The following is an 18,352-nucleotide window of genomic DNA, read 5'->3' as shown; positions in this document are numbered from 1 at the left end:
ACCACTCCAACCCGCCCAGTACCTTCCCCTCTAACCATAAAAGATACAACGCCTGCCCACACACCACCTCCCTCACCTATATTCAGGGCCCTAAACAGTCCTTCCAAGTGAGACAGAACTTCACCTGCATCTCCTCCAACCTAGTCTATTACTTCCGGTGCTCCCGATGTGGTCTTCTGTACATCAGTGAGACCAAACGTAGACTATGTGACTGTTTCACCGAGCATCTTCGCCTGGCCCGTAATGGCCAACCCAGCTGCCAGTCACCGCCAAATTCAACTCCCCGCCATACTTCCCCTCTGATACGTCCGTCCTCGGCCTCTTCCAGTGTCGCAGTGACTCAGAATGCAAATTTGAAGAACAACACCTTACCTTCTGCCTGGGCACCCTACAGCCCAGAGGACTCAACACTGAGTACTCCAATTTCAAATAACCTTCCCACCCATCCCCCGGCTCCCCTTCCAGCCGCATTTCCTCCCTTCCATTCCACCTTCTGACCCTCCCTTCCAGCCACCAACTGGATTCATTCCTCCCATCAACCAGCCAGGTCGTACCTACTACCAGTGTCCACCTATCACCACCATTCCATTTCCACCCCTCCCCGCCCCCTCTTTATCCACAGCTCCCCCTATTCTCACATCTAGTCCAGAAGAAGGGTAATACCCGAAACATTGACAGCTCCTTTCCTCCAGATACTGCCTGGCTTTCTGTGTTCTTTCATCCTCCTGTTTGTCTACCTTGGATTCCAGCATCTGCAGTTTTTGTGTCTCTTCTCCACAGTCCACCCTTCGCAGCCTTCTTAGCATTCTATAAGCTTCAATGTGATTCCCCCCTCATCCTTCTAAACTCAATCGAGTACATAACCGGAGTCTATAACCTCTCCTCATATAATAAGCTCTTCATTCTCTGGATCATTCTTGTGAACCTCCTGTGGATCCCCACCAAGGCAGTGCATCCTTCCTTAGATATGGGGCCCAAAACTGCTCACAATATTCAAATTGCAAACCAACTAGAGACTTATACAGCCTCAACTGTACATCGCTGCTTTTGTATTCTAGCTTATCAAACTGAATTTGAACATTGCATTTGCCTTTCTAACTGCCAGCTAAACCTGCATGTTAAACTGAAGATAATCTTGAATTAGGACCCCTAAGTCCCTTAGAGCTTCACATCTCTGAAGCCTCTCCCCATTTAGAAAATAGTCTACACCTATATTCTTCCAAAGTGCATAACCTCACACTTTCCCACATTGTATTCCATCTGCCACTTCTTTGCCCACTCTCCTAGCTTGTCCAAATCTTTCTGCACCCTTCCTACTTCCTCAAAATGACAACCTGCCTCTCCACCTATAATTGTGTCATCTGCAAATGTAGCAACAGTGCCCTCAGTTCCTTCATCCGGATTGTTGTTGTACAATGTGATTGTTGTGGTCCCAACACTGACTCTGCAGAGGTCCACTAGTCAGTCTGCCAATCCTCTATCTATGACAGTATTTTGCCCCTAACATCGTGGGCTCTTGGTTTATTCAGCAGCCTCCTGTGCGGCACATTGTCTAAGGTCTTCTGAAAATCCAAATAGATCACATCCACTGGCTCTCATTTGTCTAACTTGCTTGTTACCTCCTCCAAGAATTATAACAGATTTTGTCAGGCATGACCTTTCCTTGACGAAGCCATCTGACTCATCCCTATTTTGCCTTGCACTTCCAAATACTCAACAATCTCAACCTTAATAATGGACTCTAAAATCATATCCACGACTGAGATCAGGTTAACTGGCATCTCATTTCCCTTCTTAAACAATCTGCCATTTTCCAGCCCCCAGAATCCTCTCTGACTCCAATGATTCCTGAAAGATGACCACCAATACCTCTACAATCTCCTAAGCTATCTCCTTCAGAACCCTGGGATGTAGTCCATCCAGTCTGCGTGATTTGCCTATCTTCAGACCTTTCAGCTTCCCCAACAACTTCTCCTTAGTGGTGGCTACTGTACTCACCTCTGCTCCCTGATCTTCATAAAGTTCTGGTATGCTGCTGGAGGTCAGTAATTGTCAAAGAATAGAGTTAACAAATGATAGCTTCAACTAATCATGAGCATTACGTTATGCCCACTAATTGTCTCCTTGTCATGTAAACTCAATAAGTCTTATTTTATAAAGGAGCTTAAGGATTTATTTAGCGTAATGGTAGTCTCCCTACTTCTAAAGCATAGGGCTTGACATATGTATCATCTGTAGTCGAGTCCCTCATGAGAGCCAACAGGTTGACCCAAATCCTGAGAAAGCTTCCTTGACCCTTCCTTTCTTTTTATATCTTCAATGTTTTGGAGTGCAAAAAGAATGTAATGTTGCATTGATATGCTTGATCACCACCCATGACAATTTTTAACCTGTGAGAAGCAGTGCTTTCAGCAGCGTTTTCTCCAGGCTGTTGCACTATGAGAAACAATGGGTGTGTTAATTGCCCATTGAACATCTCCCAGCCTTGAACGACATGGCGCTCATTGAAAAGCTCAAATACAGGAATTATATTTCTCTGTTGAGATGTGTGGAATTGTCACTACTTGCGTACTGCCACACTTATCTTATATGTAAGTGTGAGAAGATGTGTACAGGCCTGGCCCTGGATCCATTTCCTGGATATTGCTTGTAGCCTCTCAGAATCCTGTGCATTAATGTGTATGTCTTGACTGTTGTGCTCAAAGTTTAAGGGTCAAGGACCCCCGATGCATGAGGCTATCTGCATTCAAAAACTTCCTAGTGAGAGATGAACAGTATTTGGCGATTGTAATGTCTCACATCCATGGGTTCTATGAAATGGCTCTACATCACCCACAGCAGTCTGACTTAACCAGGATTTTTTTTAGCAAAAGTAGAACCACACCAGAGATTATAATAATGCAAATGAAAATGTATTGACAAAAATGATAGCATATCTAAATGGTGTATCACTCATGCCACCTGCATCCCCTCAATATGTTTTATTTTATTTCTCCCTATCTCCATTTCCAAGGTAATTTTCTCCCTATCTCCATTTCCAGGTTAATGCCTAATTTCCACAAATGTGGTGGAGGGAGCATGTTTTGAAGTTTTCCCTGTTGACTTGGAAAACTTGAACGGTTGTCCTGTGATGTTTTTTGGTTTAAAATGCCCAGGCCTGCTGAAACTCTCCTGGTCCGTTCTGAGGAAGGGTTACTCGATCCGAAACGTTAACTCTGATTTTTCTCCACAGGTGCTGCCAGACCTGCTAAGCTTTTTCCAGCAATTTGTTTTTGTTCCTGCTCAGATACAGATTCACCTTCCCTGTCTTGAGCAGTTGCAAGCTTTGAGATCACTGGCATTAGGGGCGACACAGTGGCTCAGTGGTTAACACTGCTGCCTCACAGTGCCAGGGGCCTGGGTTCGATTCCATCCTCAGGGGACTGTCTGTGTGGAGTTTGCACATTCTCCCTGTGTCCGCATGGGTTTCCTCTGGGTGCTCCGGTTTCCTCCCACAGTTCAGAGATGTACAGGTTAGGTGGATTGGCTATGCTTTAGTGTCCAGGGATGCCTTGATTAGGGGAGATGAGTCTGGGTGGGATTCTCTGAGGGTTAGTTTGTACTTGTTGGGCCAAAGGGCCTGTTTCCACACTGTAGGGATTGTATGTATGAGGCACTTCTGGAGTGTGATGTAGAGAAGTTTCTGAAGTGACTGTGTGTTGCTCACCCCCTCTGTGGGACTCTCTAGCCTCAAATAACACAGATCTTGCTAACATTGATCTCGCCTAGCGCACATCCAGTGCAATGTAACCTGTATAAGTCTTTTTGGTCGTGCATCCTTTGCTTACTATGATCTGTCTGTACTGCTTATAAACAAAGTTTTTCACTATATTTCGGTACACGTGACAATAAATAAATCAATCAATCAGTCAACCAACCTGTGGACACCATCCTATCTCTTTGAAAAGAAAGGGCAGCAGGAGTGAGGTCAATGTCTCTCATCTCCTGTTGCCTTTTCATTGATGCTTATCATAAATGGCTACAGCAATGGAGCCCGGGTCTGAGACCATAACCAGCAGCCACTGAGCTTTCTGCTGGACCTGATGTCCTAGACAGTTGCCACCCTTTCCCTGGACATAGTCAGGTACGCGCACATAGGAGCCACCACAGCACTGAGAATGTCAAAGACTCCTCTATCTTTCATTGCAGCATACTGAGGGCCACTGGCACATGTGCCTGTTATGCACTTGGTGCTGCAGTTGAGCAAGTCACTTATGACCTCGAACAAAAGTATGTCTTCATCATGGGACTGAGTAGATACCTAGCCTCCAGCAATCTTCTGAGTACCAGGGACCTCAAGTGTTTCTTCCTCTAGTGGGTTTGGAGATGTGTAAGTGTTGGGCTCACCAGATCATGTCTCTGAGTCTAGTGAAGCTGAGGGTGCCCCCTGAGGTGAAAGTCTCTGTGTTAGTGGAAGGTATAGGTGCACACCCTGGTTCATCCTCTGAGGGCTCACAGACTTCCTCCTCTGATGTTGCTGAGAGGTTCAGAACGTGGCTTCTTTCTTTCAGAAGTTTCTTGGTGCCATTAAGGGGCGGCATGGTGGCTCAGTGGTTAGCACTGCTGCCTCATAGCACCAGGGACCCAGGTTCGATTCCACCCTCGGGTGACTGTCGGTGTGGAGTTGGCACATTCTCCCCGTGTCTGCGTGGGTTTCCTCCCACAGTCCAAAGATGTGCAGGCTAGGTGGATTGGCCATGCTAAATTGCCCGTAGTATTCAGGGATGTGTAGATTAGCTGGGTTATAGGGGGATGGGTCTGGGTGAGATGCCCCGAGGGTTGGTGTGAACTTGTTGGGCCAAAGGGCCTGTTTCCACACTGTAGGGATTCTATGATTAGTACCTGCATAATAGAAGAAAGGGAATTAGTGTAGAAGATGGATAAAAGTTAGTGCAGAGCAAGAATAATTTAGAGCTGGATTAATCAAAGGGGAGGATAGCAAGTGGAACTTGTTGGCTGCCCATTCTTATCTCACCACTCATTCACAATGGTCCCAGTCTTCTCCCTATCTTCCCACTACCTTCTCCTCACTGGCAGTGAGGAGCCTGATGTCTGCCATACTCCTCCTATGTCCTATGACATTCTGGCCTGTTGGCAGGGCAATATTTCCTGCAATGTCGCAAAGAGAAGATAAATTATGATAAAGTTAGTGATTGTAAATGAACCTGAGAAGTGGGGAGGTGTCACCAGTGAGTCACTGAGAAGTGTAGAGGGCAATAAGGGTTAGTAGGATAGAGAAGGAGTTGATGCTCATGCTATAAGACTTTGTGAGATGTGTTTTCAATGGCAGAGTTAGATTGTGGCTCTATGAGTGTGAGGGAGCAGAGAAAAGATGATGCCACTTACCCTTGCAGAGTACAGGAGATCATTGATTCACTTGCAACATTACTGGCTCTCCCTTTTTACAGTGGAAACAGCACTGACCTGTGATATTATCTCTGCACAGGCTGGCTGCGTACGGTAGGGTGGACTCATTGCAGTCAGCGAGAAAGAGGACTGACCTTCTCTCCGCTGACCAGTCCACTAACACCTTGATCTTTCTCCATGATGCAGGGAGCAAGCTTAGTTTCCTTCTATGCCATCTGGTTAGACTTAAAAGGCAAGTACGACGGTTGTGAGGGATAGTTCCTGGATTGCAGCAAAAGCTGGATTCTAAATATGGTACCTTCGAAGCTGGTAGTTGCAGGCAGTGTCAAGAATCTGTATCTCACTTGCCAGGGAATGTACAGAGTTATGTGCTTAACATCTTGCTTGCATAATGAGGTCAGAAGCATGTGATAACTTGCCCCAGGCTATGACAAAAATAATACCATGAAACTTGCTCACCCCCAGTCTTTAATTTCAAACTTAGTTTGAGAGTTTTTAAACAAAATGTAATTCACAAATTGCAATTTTGTCTATTTGCCAAATTTAAAGGGATATTTAAAGAGAAATGCTCCAGTAGATAGATAAAGATTTGAAAGTTATTCGGACAGCCCTAAGAGATATTTTGACCTATCAATAGCCAAAGTTGAACAGGCAACATAAGATGAAAAGGCAGGTCAGAAAGAAAGGAAGAGGAACCGTAGATTTGATACTGAGTCTGCTGACAAAGCATTCAAAGTGCCCAAACCTTGTTGGTGCTACCTAAGTCATGGTGCTTTGTTAAATGCACAGGAGAAGGTTTGCTTTGTGATTGTTGCCTATAGGTCACCTTTGACTAAGTGAATAGGCAAAACTGTGGCAGATGGAGTTCAATGTAAGCAAGTGTGAGGTTATCCATTTTGGACCAAAAAATGGGTAGATCAAGGTGCTTTCTAGGTGGTATAAAGTTAAAAGCAACGGATGTCTAAAGAGACTGGGGGTTTAGTTGCATAGATCTTTAAAATGTCATGTCATGTGCAAAAAACAATCAAAGCTATTGGAATGCTGGTCTTTACATCTAGAGGACTAGATTACAAGGATACAGAAGTTACACTAAAATTTACAAAAACCTGGTTGGACCACATTTGTAGTATTTTGAGTAGATCTGGATCCAACACCTTAGGAAGGATATATTGGCCTGAAAGATAGAGTACAAGATAGATTTGCAAGAATGATACCTGGACTTCAAGGACTCACTCAACTCTTTATGAGGAGAGATTATACAAATTAGGCCTGTTTTCTCTAGAATTTAGAAGGTTAAGGATGTTCTAATCGAAGTGGTCAAAATATTAAAGACAGGATAGATAAAGATAAGCGACCTGGTGGCACAGTGGTTAGCACTGCTGCTTCTGCGCCAGGGACCTAGGTTTGATTCCAGCCTTAGGCGATCGTCTGTGTGGAGTTTGAATGTGTCTCTCCGTGTCTGTGTGGGTTTCCTCTGGGTGCTCCAGGTTTCTCCCACAGACCAAAAATGTGCAGGTAAGGTAGATTGACCATGCTAAATTGCCCATAGTATTCAGGGATATGCAGGCTAGGTGGATTAGCTATGGGAAATGTAGGATTATGGGGATAGGGTAGGGGGTGGGTCTGGTTGGGATGCTTTTTGGAGGATCATTGTATACTGAATGGGCTGAATGGTCTCTTTCTGCACTGCTGAAATTCTATGACTCTAAATTATTTTGTCTGGCTGGGAATTCTAAAACTAAAGAGCATAGTCTGAGAATTAGGGCTAGACCATTCAGGAGAGATGTTAGGAAGTATTTTGACACACAAAGGGTGCTAGATGTTTGAAACTCTCTTCCATAAATAGCAGTGGATGCAGGATCACAACCGCAACACCTTGAATCTCCCAGACTTTCCATTCTTCAGAGTTTTGTTTTTGAGTATCCCTACTCCTACCCTATTATAATACAATAGTAAACACTAATACCTTCTTGATACTATATTATGAAAAATGTTGCGTGATGATTAACATTTTATCCATGAGAAATATAATTAATCTTCACATTTATCCTTTACCAATTACCTACCTCTTAGTACAGAATAGGGGATATGTCATGTGCTGTGAAATACACTGATGCAAAATGTTGAGCTACTCAGGTTTATTACCTGTGTGAGGCTAACCTGTTCAAAATCATTAATTGGATCCTGTGAACTAATCATTATCTCTCTCTCTCTTTTCCACTATTCCCCATGCAATCTCTTTTATAAGTAGGACGTTAAATACAGAATTTAAACAGAAAATACTGGAAGAGCTTGGCAAACCAGGCAGCATCTATGGATAGAATCAATGTTTCAGGTCAAGTTCTCTCCTGAGACACTGTCAAACTGATATTAATTTCCAGCAGAGATATTAGGAACTGCCGATGCTGGAGTCTGAGATAACAAGGTGTACAGCTGGATGAATACAGCAGGTCAGGCAGCATCAGAAAAGCAGGAAAGCTAATGTTTCTGAAGAAGGGTCCAGACCCGAAACATCAGCTTTCCTGCTCCTCTGATGCTACCTGGCCTGCTGTGTTCATCTAGCTGTACACCTTGTTATCTTAATTTCCAGCATTTGTTTTTATCTTACATGTCCTACCTCTGTTTAAATATAAATATTATTTATATCTGTTTTAATTCATAGAATCCCCACAGCACAGAGGCAGGCCATTCAGCCCGTTGCATTATAAACAAACTCTGAAGAGCCATCCCACCCAGACCCATCCCCCTACCCTATCCCTGCAATCTTTCATTTCCCATGGTCAATCCACCTGACCCGCACATCTTTTGACTATGGGAGGAAACCCACGCAGACATAGGGAGAATATGCAAACTGCACACAGACAGTCACCTGAGGTTAGAATTGAACCTGGGTCCCTGGCGCTATGAGGCAGCGATGCTAGCCACTGAATCACTGTACCACCCTAATTCCTCACACAAACCTTGCAATAACAGAGTAGAAACTTTAGAAATATCACTAGATAATTTCCCTACTCTTCCAGGTGAGTGAAGAGTGATAAAATCATTATGACCCCTGTGTATCCACAGCATTGCTGTTTTTTATAGCAGACAATAGATTCAACTTCTATGGTTAACAGCTATGGCAATTAACTTTAGAATTATTCTGCTGTCTTTTAGGAAACATTTCGATTTACAGGCAGTCGTCAATCTACATTCAGGTGAGCACTCTGTCCGGTCTCGAGATGCAGATCCAGGTTGGCCCAGTTTTTCAGGCATACGTTAATATCGGAAATGATTTCTTCGGCACCAGTACTGGTAAGAGTTTAAGCACTGTTAAAAACAATATAAAATAATTTTTTTTAAAACTAGAGATATATCTGTGCACACATATGCGCACGCACACACACACGGACACACAAAGACACAGGATTTACATCCTTGATCAACAGTCATTAGGTGAGCTTCTGGTTTGTATGGATTAAAGGGATCTGAAATCCTCAACTGTGGGATGCGCTGTCAGCGGTCGTCCCAAGTGGAAACTGCAGGTAATTATGGGCTGAATATTTACATTGTCCTCACTTCAGTGCTGGATCAGCTGGAAACACAACTGGAACTGTCCAGAACTTGAAGATCACACTATCTGCTTCATAGTAAATTGTGAAGAAGAGTATAGCAAATTGCAAATGTTAATTGAAATAACTCCACAGAAGCTGGTATCTTGTCACCAATTCACCCTTTGTTTACACATAAGTCAGTTTGGGTTGAGGTCCGGAACAAGAAAGGAGCAGTCACTTTGTTGGGGTTTTTTTACAGACCCCCTAATAGATGCAGAGAGGTGGTGGAGCTGATTGGGAGGCAGATACTGGAAAGGTGCAGAAGTCACAGGGTTGTAGTCATGGGTGACTTCAACTTTCCATATATTGATTGGAAACTTTTTAGTTCTAATAGCTTAGATGGAGCGTATTTTGTCCAGTGCGTTCAGGAAGGATTCCTGACACAGAATGCAGATAGACCAACACGAGGAGAGGCCACTTTGGATTTGGTGCTTGGCAATGAACCAGGCCAAGTGTCAGACCTGTTGGTAGGAGAGCATTTTGGCGGTAGCAATCATAACTCTGTTACTTTTACAATAGTCATGGAGAAAGATAGGTACATACAGCAGGATAAGGTTTATAATTGGGGGAAGGGTAATTATAATTCTGTTAGGCAAGAACTGGGTAACATAAAATGGGAACAGATGCTGTCAGGGAAGAGCACTATAGAAATGTGGAGATTGTTTAAGGAATGCATACTGCGTGTGCTCAATATGTTTGTCCCTAGCAGGCAGGGAAGATGCGGTCAAGTGAGGGAGCCTTGGTTCTCAAGAGAGGTCGAACGACTAGTTAAGAGGAAGAAGGATGCTTATATAAGGTTTAGGAAACAAGGATCAGAAAAGGCTCTAGAGGGATACAAGTTAACCAGGAAAGAGCTGAAGAAAGGGCTTAGAAGAGCTATAAGGGAGCATGAGAAAAATTTGGCAGATAGGATCAAGGAAAACCCCAAAGCTTTCAACACGTATGTGAGGAATAAGAGAATGACCAGAGAAAGGGTAGGGCCGATCAAGGATTGTAAAGGGAATTTGTGTACGGAGCCTAAAGAGATAGGAGAGGTCTTTAATGAATACTTTTCTTCAGTATTCACAACTGAGAGGGACCTAGTTGTAGGGGAGGACAGTGTGAAACAGGCTGGTAGGCTAGAGGAGGTGGATGTTAGTAAGGAAGATGTACTGGGAAATTTGAGGAACTTGAAGATAGATAAGTCCTCCGGGCCTGATGGGATTTATCCAAGGATTCTATGGGAAACGAGGGAAGAGATCGCAGGGCCTTTGGCGATGATCTTTTCATCATCACTGTCCACAGGTATAATGCCAGAAGATTGGAGAGTGGCAAACGTCATCCCTTGTTCAAAAAAGGGAATAGGGATAACCCTGGAAATTACAGGCCATTTAGTCTTACTTCAGTGGTGGGCAAATTATTGAAAAGGGCTCTGAGAGATAGGATTTATGATCACTTGGCTAGGCACAGTTTGATTCGTGATAGTCAGCATGGATTTGTGAGGGATAGATCATGCCTCACAAACCCTATTGAATTCTTTGAGGAGGTGACCAAACACGTGGATGAAGGTAGAGTAGTGGATGTAGTATACATGGATTTAAGTAAGGCATTTGATAAGGTTCCCCATGGTAGGCTCATGCAGAAAGTAAGGAGGCATGGGATAGGAGGAAATGTGGCAGATTAGATTCAGAATTGGCTGACCCTTAGAAGACAAAGGGACGGAAAAAATTCAACATGGTGCTCAGTTACGAATGGTGTACCACAAGGATCTGTTCTGGGTCCTCTTCTATTTGTGATTTTTGTAAATGATTTGGATGTAGGAGTGGAAGGGTGGATTAGTAAGTTCACGGACAATACGAAGGTGGGTCGAGTTGTGGATAGTGCAGAGGGCTGTTCTAGGTTACAAAGGGACATTGATAGGATGCCGAGCTGGGCTGAGAAGTGGCAGATGCAGTTTAACCCTGAAAAGTGTGAGGTGATTCATTTTCAAAGGAAAAATTTGAAAGCAGAATACAGGGTTAACGGAAAGATTCTTGGCAGTGTGGAGGAGCAGAGAGATCTCGGGGTTCATGACCACAGTTCCTTGAAAGCTGCCACCCAGGTGGATAGAGTTGTTAAGAAGGCATATGGTGTATTAGCTTTCATTAATAGAGGGATTGAGTTCAAGAGCTGTGAAGTTATGCTCAGCTATACAAAACCCTGGTTCGGTCACATCTGGAGTATTGTGTCCAGTTCTGGTCGCCTCATTACAGGAAAGATGTGGAATCGTTGGAAAAGATGCAGAGGAGATTTACCAGGATGTTGCCCGGAATGGAGGGAAGGTCTTATGAGGAAAGATTGAGAGAGCTAGGGCTTTTCTCTTTAGAATGATGAAGGATGAGAGGTGACTTGATAGAGGTGTACAAGATGATCAGAGGTGTTGATAGAGTGGGCAGCCAAAGACCTTTTCCTAGGGTGGAGGTAGCTACTATGAGGGGACATAGTTTTAAAGTGAGTGGAGGTAGATATAGGGGAGACATCAGAGGTCGGTTCTTTACTCAGAGAGTGGTAGGGGCGTGGAATGCATTGCCGGAGAGGGTAGTGGAGTCGGCCTCATTAGGGGCATTTAAGCAGCTGTTAGATAGGCACATGGATGATAGTATAAGGTAGGGGTGGTGTTTCGATAGACCTTAGGTTTCGGGTAAAAGTTCGGCACAACATTGTGGGCCGAAGGGCCCGTACTGTGCTGTACTGTTCTATGTTCTATGAACAGTCCTCAATTATGGTACTGCCTCATACCAAGTCTGGCACCAGAGTGTCAGTATCTCTGACACTCACCATTCTTATGTCAGCCACAGTTTCCTAATTGGATCAGATTAAAAGCTCCAGTCAGGAAATTCATATTCTATGAGGTCCAGCTGGCTGACCTTGTTATAATCACTACATTAATAGATTAAGCAAATGCAAAACATGATAATCAATGTTATTTGTTGAGGGAACCCCCACCTAGGAAGGACATGTTGGCCTAGTACAGATTTCAGTTTTCTAGGTATGAACCATATAAAAGTAAGCAATTGAGTGTTTAAAATAGTGAAGAGAAACTAGAACAAGAATTTTAGGATTAGAATTGAGCAAGTTTACAGTGAATCCAGGAAACAGTGAGAGGTGTGGAATGCACCTACCCAGAAATCCAAAGACACACAATTAATTGAGGGTGTTTAGAAAAGCAACTGACAATTACACAGAAAGCAAAGGATATATGAAGGAATTTGCAGAAAGCTTGGAATTAGAGAAACTAAGCGAGCATAGCAAACAAAATGACAAAGCAGTTTGAGGAGCTAAATGATCTATTGCTGTTCCCGTATTCTTTCATATAACCACATGCTGATCATGATCATCCAATGACCTGATTGTTGAAAGTCATTGAATCAGAATTTGGTGCTCTATATGATTAACAGAACATTTGTTTTATATTTCCATCTCAGTTTTCCAGCCTACCACATTGTATCAGATTTAGCAAAGTACAACATTGCTTAAAAAAAGACACATTTAGTCGTGAATGTACGAAGTTGGGTGCTTAACATCTTGCTTGCATAATGCGGTCAGAAGCAAATGATAACTTGCCCAGGCTAGGACAAAAATAATACCATGAAACTTGCTCACCCCCAGTCTTTAACTTCAAACTTAGTTTGGGAGTTTTTAAATACAAACTAATTCATACATTGCAATTTTGTCTGTTGGTCAAATTTAAAGGAATATGTGCAATTAAAGAGAAATATTCCAGTAGATAGGTAAAGATTTGAAAGTTATTCAGACAGTCCTAAGAGACATTTTGACCCATCAACAGCCAAAGTGGAACAGACAAATAAGATGAAAAGGCAGGTCACAAGGAAAGGAAGAGGAACCCTAGATGTGATACCGAGTCTGCAGACAAAGCACTCAAAGTGCCCAAACCTCGTTGGTGCTGCAAAAGTCATGGTGCTTGGTATTTAAAGTGTACAGGCAAAGTGTTGCTTTGTGATTGTTGCCTATAAGTCACAAAGCTTTTTATCTTGCATTCATCCAGACAATCACAAAAGTGCCAAGTCAAGACAAAAACTAGCATTTATACTACATGAGAGGAGAGTACCGATTAGTTGGCAGTGAATTTTGATTCATAGAGGCATTGCCATGGAAAATGCATCATTAGTGATGATTGACAGTTAACCACCATGCTTTGTTTAATTTTAAACCAGACAGATTGATTATGATTGCTCAGGCATTACTTGAGAAATTAACCCGAGTATGGATGTCACCTATTTTGAAACAGGTGTAGTGTCCATGTTTTTTTTGGTCTATAGGTTCCACACTTGCTGGATAATCCTGAGTATGTGAAGAATTACAATGACAACCACTGTCAGTCAGACTCATACTTGCATATATTGGAACCTACAAAAAATAATACACCTTGACTAGGATTTGTGGCATCTGTGGAGACAAGTGGGCAATGAAAGAAAGACCTTCATTTGACAAAACGTATCTTTTTTCAGCATTACTTGTGTACTACCAAACATGTAAATGTATAATATCTTTCAGTTATAACACACAGTGCTTGTTCTGTTGCAGGACTGTGTGGTAATTTCAATGGTGATCCAAAGGATGACTTCAGAAGTAGTATGGGAATATTGGAACATACTGCTGCCTCTTTTGTGAATTCTTGGCAGATTGATTACCGCTGTAAAGGCGCTACTAACAGACAATCATGTACATCTGCAATATTAAACTGTGAGTTTTGTATATATGCATCCTGTTTTTAAAATTATACCTTAAATAGGTTTGTAGCATCCGTGGAGACAAGTGAGCAATGAAAGAAAGACCTCCATTTGTATACCACTCTTCATGACCACTCTTCATGATATCTCAAAGCACTTTACAGTCAATATGCACAGCAACCTCCCACAAACAGTAATGTGATATGACCAAACCATCTGTTGTTGTGACGTTGAATGAAGGATAAATATTGGCAAGGACAACTGCGGAGAACTCACCTGCAGTTCTTTGAGTTAGTGCCATATGATCTTCTACATCCACCCAAGAAGGTAGATGGAATCTGAATTTAATGTCTGAAAGACAGCACCAACATTACACTACTCCCTCAATTCCTCATTACAGTTTAATCTTTGATGTTTGTGCTCAAGTTCTGGAGTAGACTTGAAATTGGACCCTTCAACAGTAATCGGTGATAAGTTGAACTTGACAGCCATAGTTTTAAGTCCCACTGCAACATACTTGGCTGATCGTGCTGAACTGAGGTTGTGTTGCTTTGGCAAAATGATATCTTTCAGAACAGACAGTAGACTTTTAAGTCTATTCAGTCGTTTCACAGACCCTATGCCATTAGATTGGAAAAAGGCAAGGCATTTCTTCAATTAACGTTTAAGCCTCAGCCAACCCCAACCAAAACATTAGTGGAGTAGATTGTAATCTCTCTTCTCAAACTTCCCTTTTATCATGAAACTGATGCAAGAGTGAAAACCAAAGTCAATGAATAGTTTTGCCAGTTTGAAACTCCTTTATTCCTGCTCAAAACCATTTGTCTTTACTGGTTTCTATGTTGTTTGAGGCCCCATACGCGGGTTCAAATGGAACACAAATATATCAATTTGGTGACATTAGTGAGATCATAATGCTATTCAACTGGAACTTGATGACAACAAAATACTCAGGTAAGGCTCATTACTGTTCAAGATTCCTTAGTAACTAGAAAAAAAAACAAGTGGTGTTTCTGTACATCCCTGAAACAATCTGAGGGCCTCTCCTGCCCCTTCGCTCTTCCACCCCACAGGAGCATTCAGGAATATAGTCTCTAGTCAAATTATAAACAAAAATCATTTTAGGTCCCTTTTTAAACCACTGACCAGTTTTGATGTACCCCCCACTGGCATCAGGTGGTGGACAGATGTGAAAACGTAAAATATGGGTGGGTATTTGGCTTCAGGCAACACCAAATTCCTTTCCCCATATCAATCCTGAGTTAAAATTAACTGAATGGAAATTACCTAACTACTCCATATAAATTGTATTCATGTAATAGTTATCAATAAGGGAATAAAAGTAAAATAGTGCAGATGCTGGAGATCGGAAGTAAAAACTGAAAGTGCTGGAGAAATTCAATAAGTCTTGTCGTATCTGTGGAGAGAGAAACAGAATTAACATTTTGAATCCAATGAATTCACCAGAACTGATGAGGGCTGTGAAATTATGTTTTTAACGCTGTTGCAAATGGAACAAATGGTGAGCACACCCAGAGCAAAAGGGAGTAATTAGCAGAGTAAAGGAGTGATCTATATGCAAAAATGGTTTAAAGGATTGGTGTGAATAGGTAAAAATAGGTACATTCTTCTGACAGCAAACCCATGCCATTAAGCCACTGACAGAGGAGAGAGGGAATGTAATCAAAATGGAGGGTAGTGTTCATGCTCTGAAATTGTGGAACTCAGTACTGAATCCTGAAGCTATAAAGTGCTTAAGTGGAAAAATGAGGTGCTGTTTCTCCACCTTGCATTTGGCTTTGCTGGAACACTGCAGTAAGGATAGGATGGAAGTGTTAGAATGAGAGCAAGATGGTGTATTAAAATGGCAACTGGAAGGTAAGGTTGTTCTTATGGGCAGAGCATAGGTTTTTCATGAATTGGTATCCTGGTCTGTGTTTGGTCATGCCAATGTTGAGGAGACTGCACTGTGAGCAGCCAATACAGTAGACTAGGTTAAAAGAAGTACAAGTAAAATCCTGCTTCACCTAGAAGGTGTGTTTAGGGCCTTAATGTAAGAAGGGTCTAGGCCCGAAATGTCAGCCTTCCTGCTCCTCTGATGCTGCTTGGCCTGCTGTGTTCATCCAGCTCTACACCTTGTTATCCCAGTCTATTCCATCTTTCTTCAAAGCTAAAATCCCCCATACCAGGCAACATCCTAGTAAACCTTTGCTGCACCCTCTCCAAAGCATCCACGTACTTATGGTAGTGTGGTGACCAGAACTGTATGCAATATGCCAAGTGTTCCCTAACTTAAGTTCTATATAGCTGCAGCATAACCTGTCTATCCTTGTACTCAATGCCCCTTCCAATGAGGGTAAGCTTGCCATAGGCCTTTTTTACTACCTTATTTACCTGTGCTGCCACCTTCAGTGATGTGCGGACCTGCACACTCAGATCTGTCTGCATGTCAATACTCCTAAGGGTTCTGCCATGCATTGTATAATTTGAACCTTCTACTTGACCTTCCAAAATGCATCACCTCACATTTGTCCGGATTAAACTCCATCTGCCATTTTTCTGCCTATGCCTCCAACTGATCTATGTGCTGCTGTAACTTCTGACTATCCATAACTCCACCAATCTCTGTTTTGTCTGCAAACTTACTAATTAGATCACCTATATTTTCCTCCAGATCATTTATGTAGATCAAGAACAGCAGGGGTCTCAGCATTGATCCCTGTGGAACACCACTAGTCAAAGCCCTCCATTCTGAAAAGCATCCTTCCACTGTTTTAAGATAAGTAACAACTAACTTGCCTGCATTTGCTCCATATCCCTCTTAGCCTTTCCTATTCATGTACCTGTCCAAATGTCTTTTAAATGTTGTATTTGTACCTGCCTCTACTACTTCTGGCAGCTCATTCCATGCATGCACCGCCCTCAGTGTGCAAAAGTCTTTCCCCTCTCAACTTAAATCTATGCCCTCCTTTTTGGAGTCCCCCACCCTGAGCTATCCATCTTATCTATGCTCCTCATGATTTTATAAACCTCTATAAGATCACCCCTCAGCCACTGATTCTCCAGGGAACAAAATCCCAGCCTATCAAGCCTCTCCTTGTAGTTCAAACCCACCATTCCCTGTAAATTTTTTTGTACAGTTTCCAGTTTAACAACATCCTCCTATAGCAGGACAACCAGAATTGTATGTAATATTCTAAAAGTGACCTCGCCAAAGTCTTGTACAGCTGCATCTTGACGTCCCAACTGCTGTACTCAATGCTCTGAGCAACAAAGGCACACCTGCCAAACACTTTCTTCACCATCCTGTCTGCTGCAACATCACTTTCAAGGAACTACGTGCCTGCACCCTATTCTCTCTGTTCGATAACACTCCCCAGGGCCCTACCATTAACTGTATAAGTCCTGCCTTGGTTTAACTTACCAAAATACTAATCTAAATTACCAAATCTAAATTAAACTCCATCTGCCATTTCTCAGCCTATTGGCCCATCTGATCAAGATCATGTTGTACTCTTAGGTTACCTTTCTCATTGTCCACAATTCCACCAATTTTGGTGTCATCTGGAAACTTACTAACCATGTCCCCTATATTCTTATCCAAATCATTTATAAAATGATGAACAACAATGGACCCAGAATCGATCCTTTCAGCACACTCACTGCTGGTCACAGGCCTCCAGTCCAAATAAGAGCCCTCTACCACCACCCTCTGTCTCCTACCGTCAAGCCAATTTTGAATCCTGTTAGCTAGCTCTCCTTGGATCTCGTGTGATCTAACCTTAACAACCAGACAACCATGCAGAATCTTAATGAAAGCCTTGCTAAAGTTCACAGATACAGCATCTACCGCTCTGATTTCATCTATCTTCTCAGTCACCTCTTCAAAGAACTCAATGAAGCTTGTAAGACATGATTTTCAATGCACAAAGCCATGCTGACTATCAGTCCTTGCCTTTCCAAATGCATGTAAATCCTGTCTCTCAGATTCCCCTCCAACAACTTATCCACCACTGTCCTCAGGCTCACCAGTCTACAGTTCCCTGGTTTTTCCTTACACCTTAAAGAATGGCACAATGTTAACGACCCATCAGTTTTCTGTCACCTCACCCATGGCTGTTGATGATACATAATTCTCTGCAAAGGGTCCCGCAATCTCTTCCCTAGTTTCCCACAGTGTTCTGGGCTACACCTGATCAGATCCTGGGGATTTATCTATCTTTATGTGTTTTAAGACCTCCGGCACCCCTTTTTCTGTAATATGGACTCTTCTCAAGACATCACTATTCATTTTCCCAAGATCCTTAGCTTCCATGTCTTTCTCCACAATAAATGCTGATGTGAAATATTCGTTTAATATCTCACCCATCTCCTGTGGTTCTACACATAGATGGCCTCATTGATCTTTATGGAGCCCTATTCTCTCCCTACTTACTCTTTCCCCCTTATGTAATTGTAGAATCTGTTGGGATTTTCCTTAACCTTATTTGCCAAAGCTATCTAATGTCCCCTTTTTGCCTTCCTGATTTCAATCTGAAGTGTGCTCCTACTTCCACTGTACTCCTCCAGGGATGCACTTGATCCCATCCGTCTATATCTGACGTATACCTCCTTTTTCTTGATCAGAGCCTCAATACCCCTAGT

The 18,352-nt window shown here is 42.6% G+C and overlaps 1 protein-coding gene across 1 annotated transcript in view; it reads left to right on the top strand.

Annotated features, from left to right (window-relative positions):
• Nucleotides 1-4,392: 4,392 nt before the first annotated feature.
• Nucleotides 4,393-18,352, top strand: part of LOC109935051 (mucin-6-like) — a 95,581-nt gene continuing 81,621 nt past the window's right edge. Inside the window, exons 1-2 of the mRNA XM_048607278.1 lie at nucleotides 4,393-4,456; nucleotides 8,563-8,700. Of these exons, the coding sequence (XP_048463235.1) occupies nucleotides 4,393-4,456; nucleotides 8,563-8,700 (202 nt within the window). The remainder of the gene's footprint in view (nucleotides 4,457-8,562; nucleotides 8,701-18,352) is intronic.

The sequence above is a fragment of the Rhincodon typus genome, chromosome 17 (genome assembly GCF_021869965.1).
Source record: "Rhincodon typus isolate 14 chromosome 17, sRhiTyp1.1, whole genome shotgun sequence".
Lineage (NCBI taxonomy): Eukaryota > Metazoa > Chordata > Chondrichthyes > Orectolobiformes > Rhincodontidae > Rhincodon > Rhincodon typus.
The sequence above is the reverse complement of the archived record's forward strand: the minus strand, read 5'-3'. Positions and strand labels throughout refer to the sequence as shown.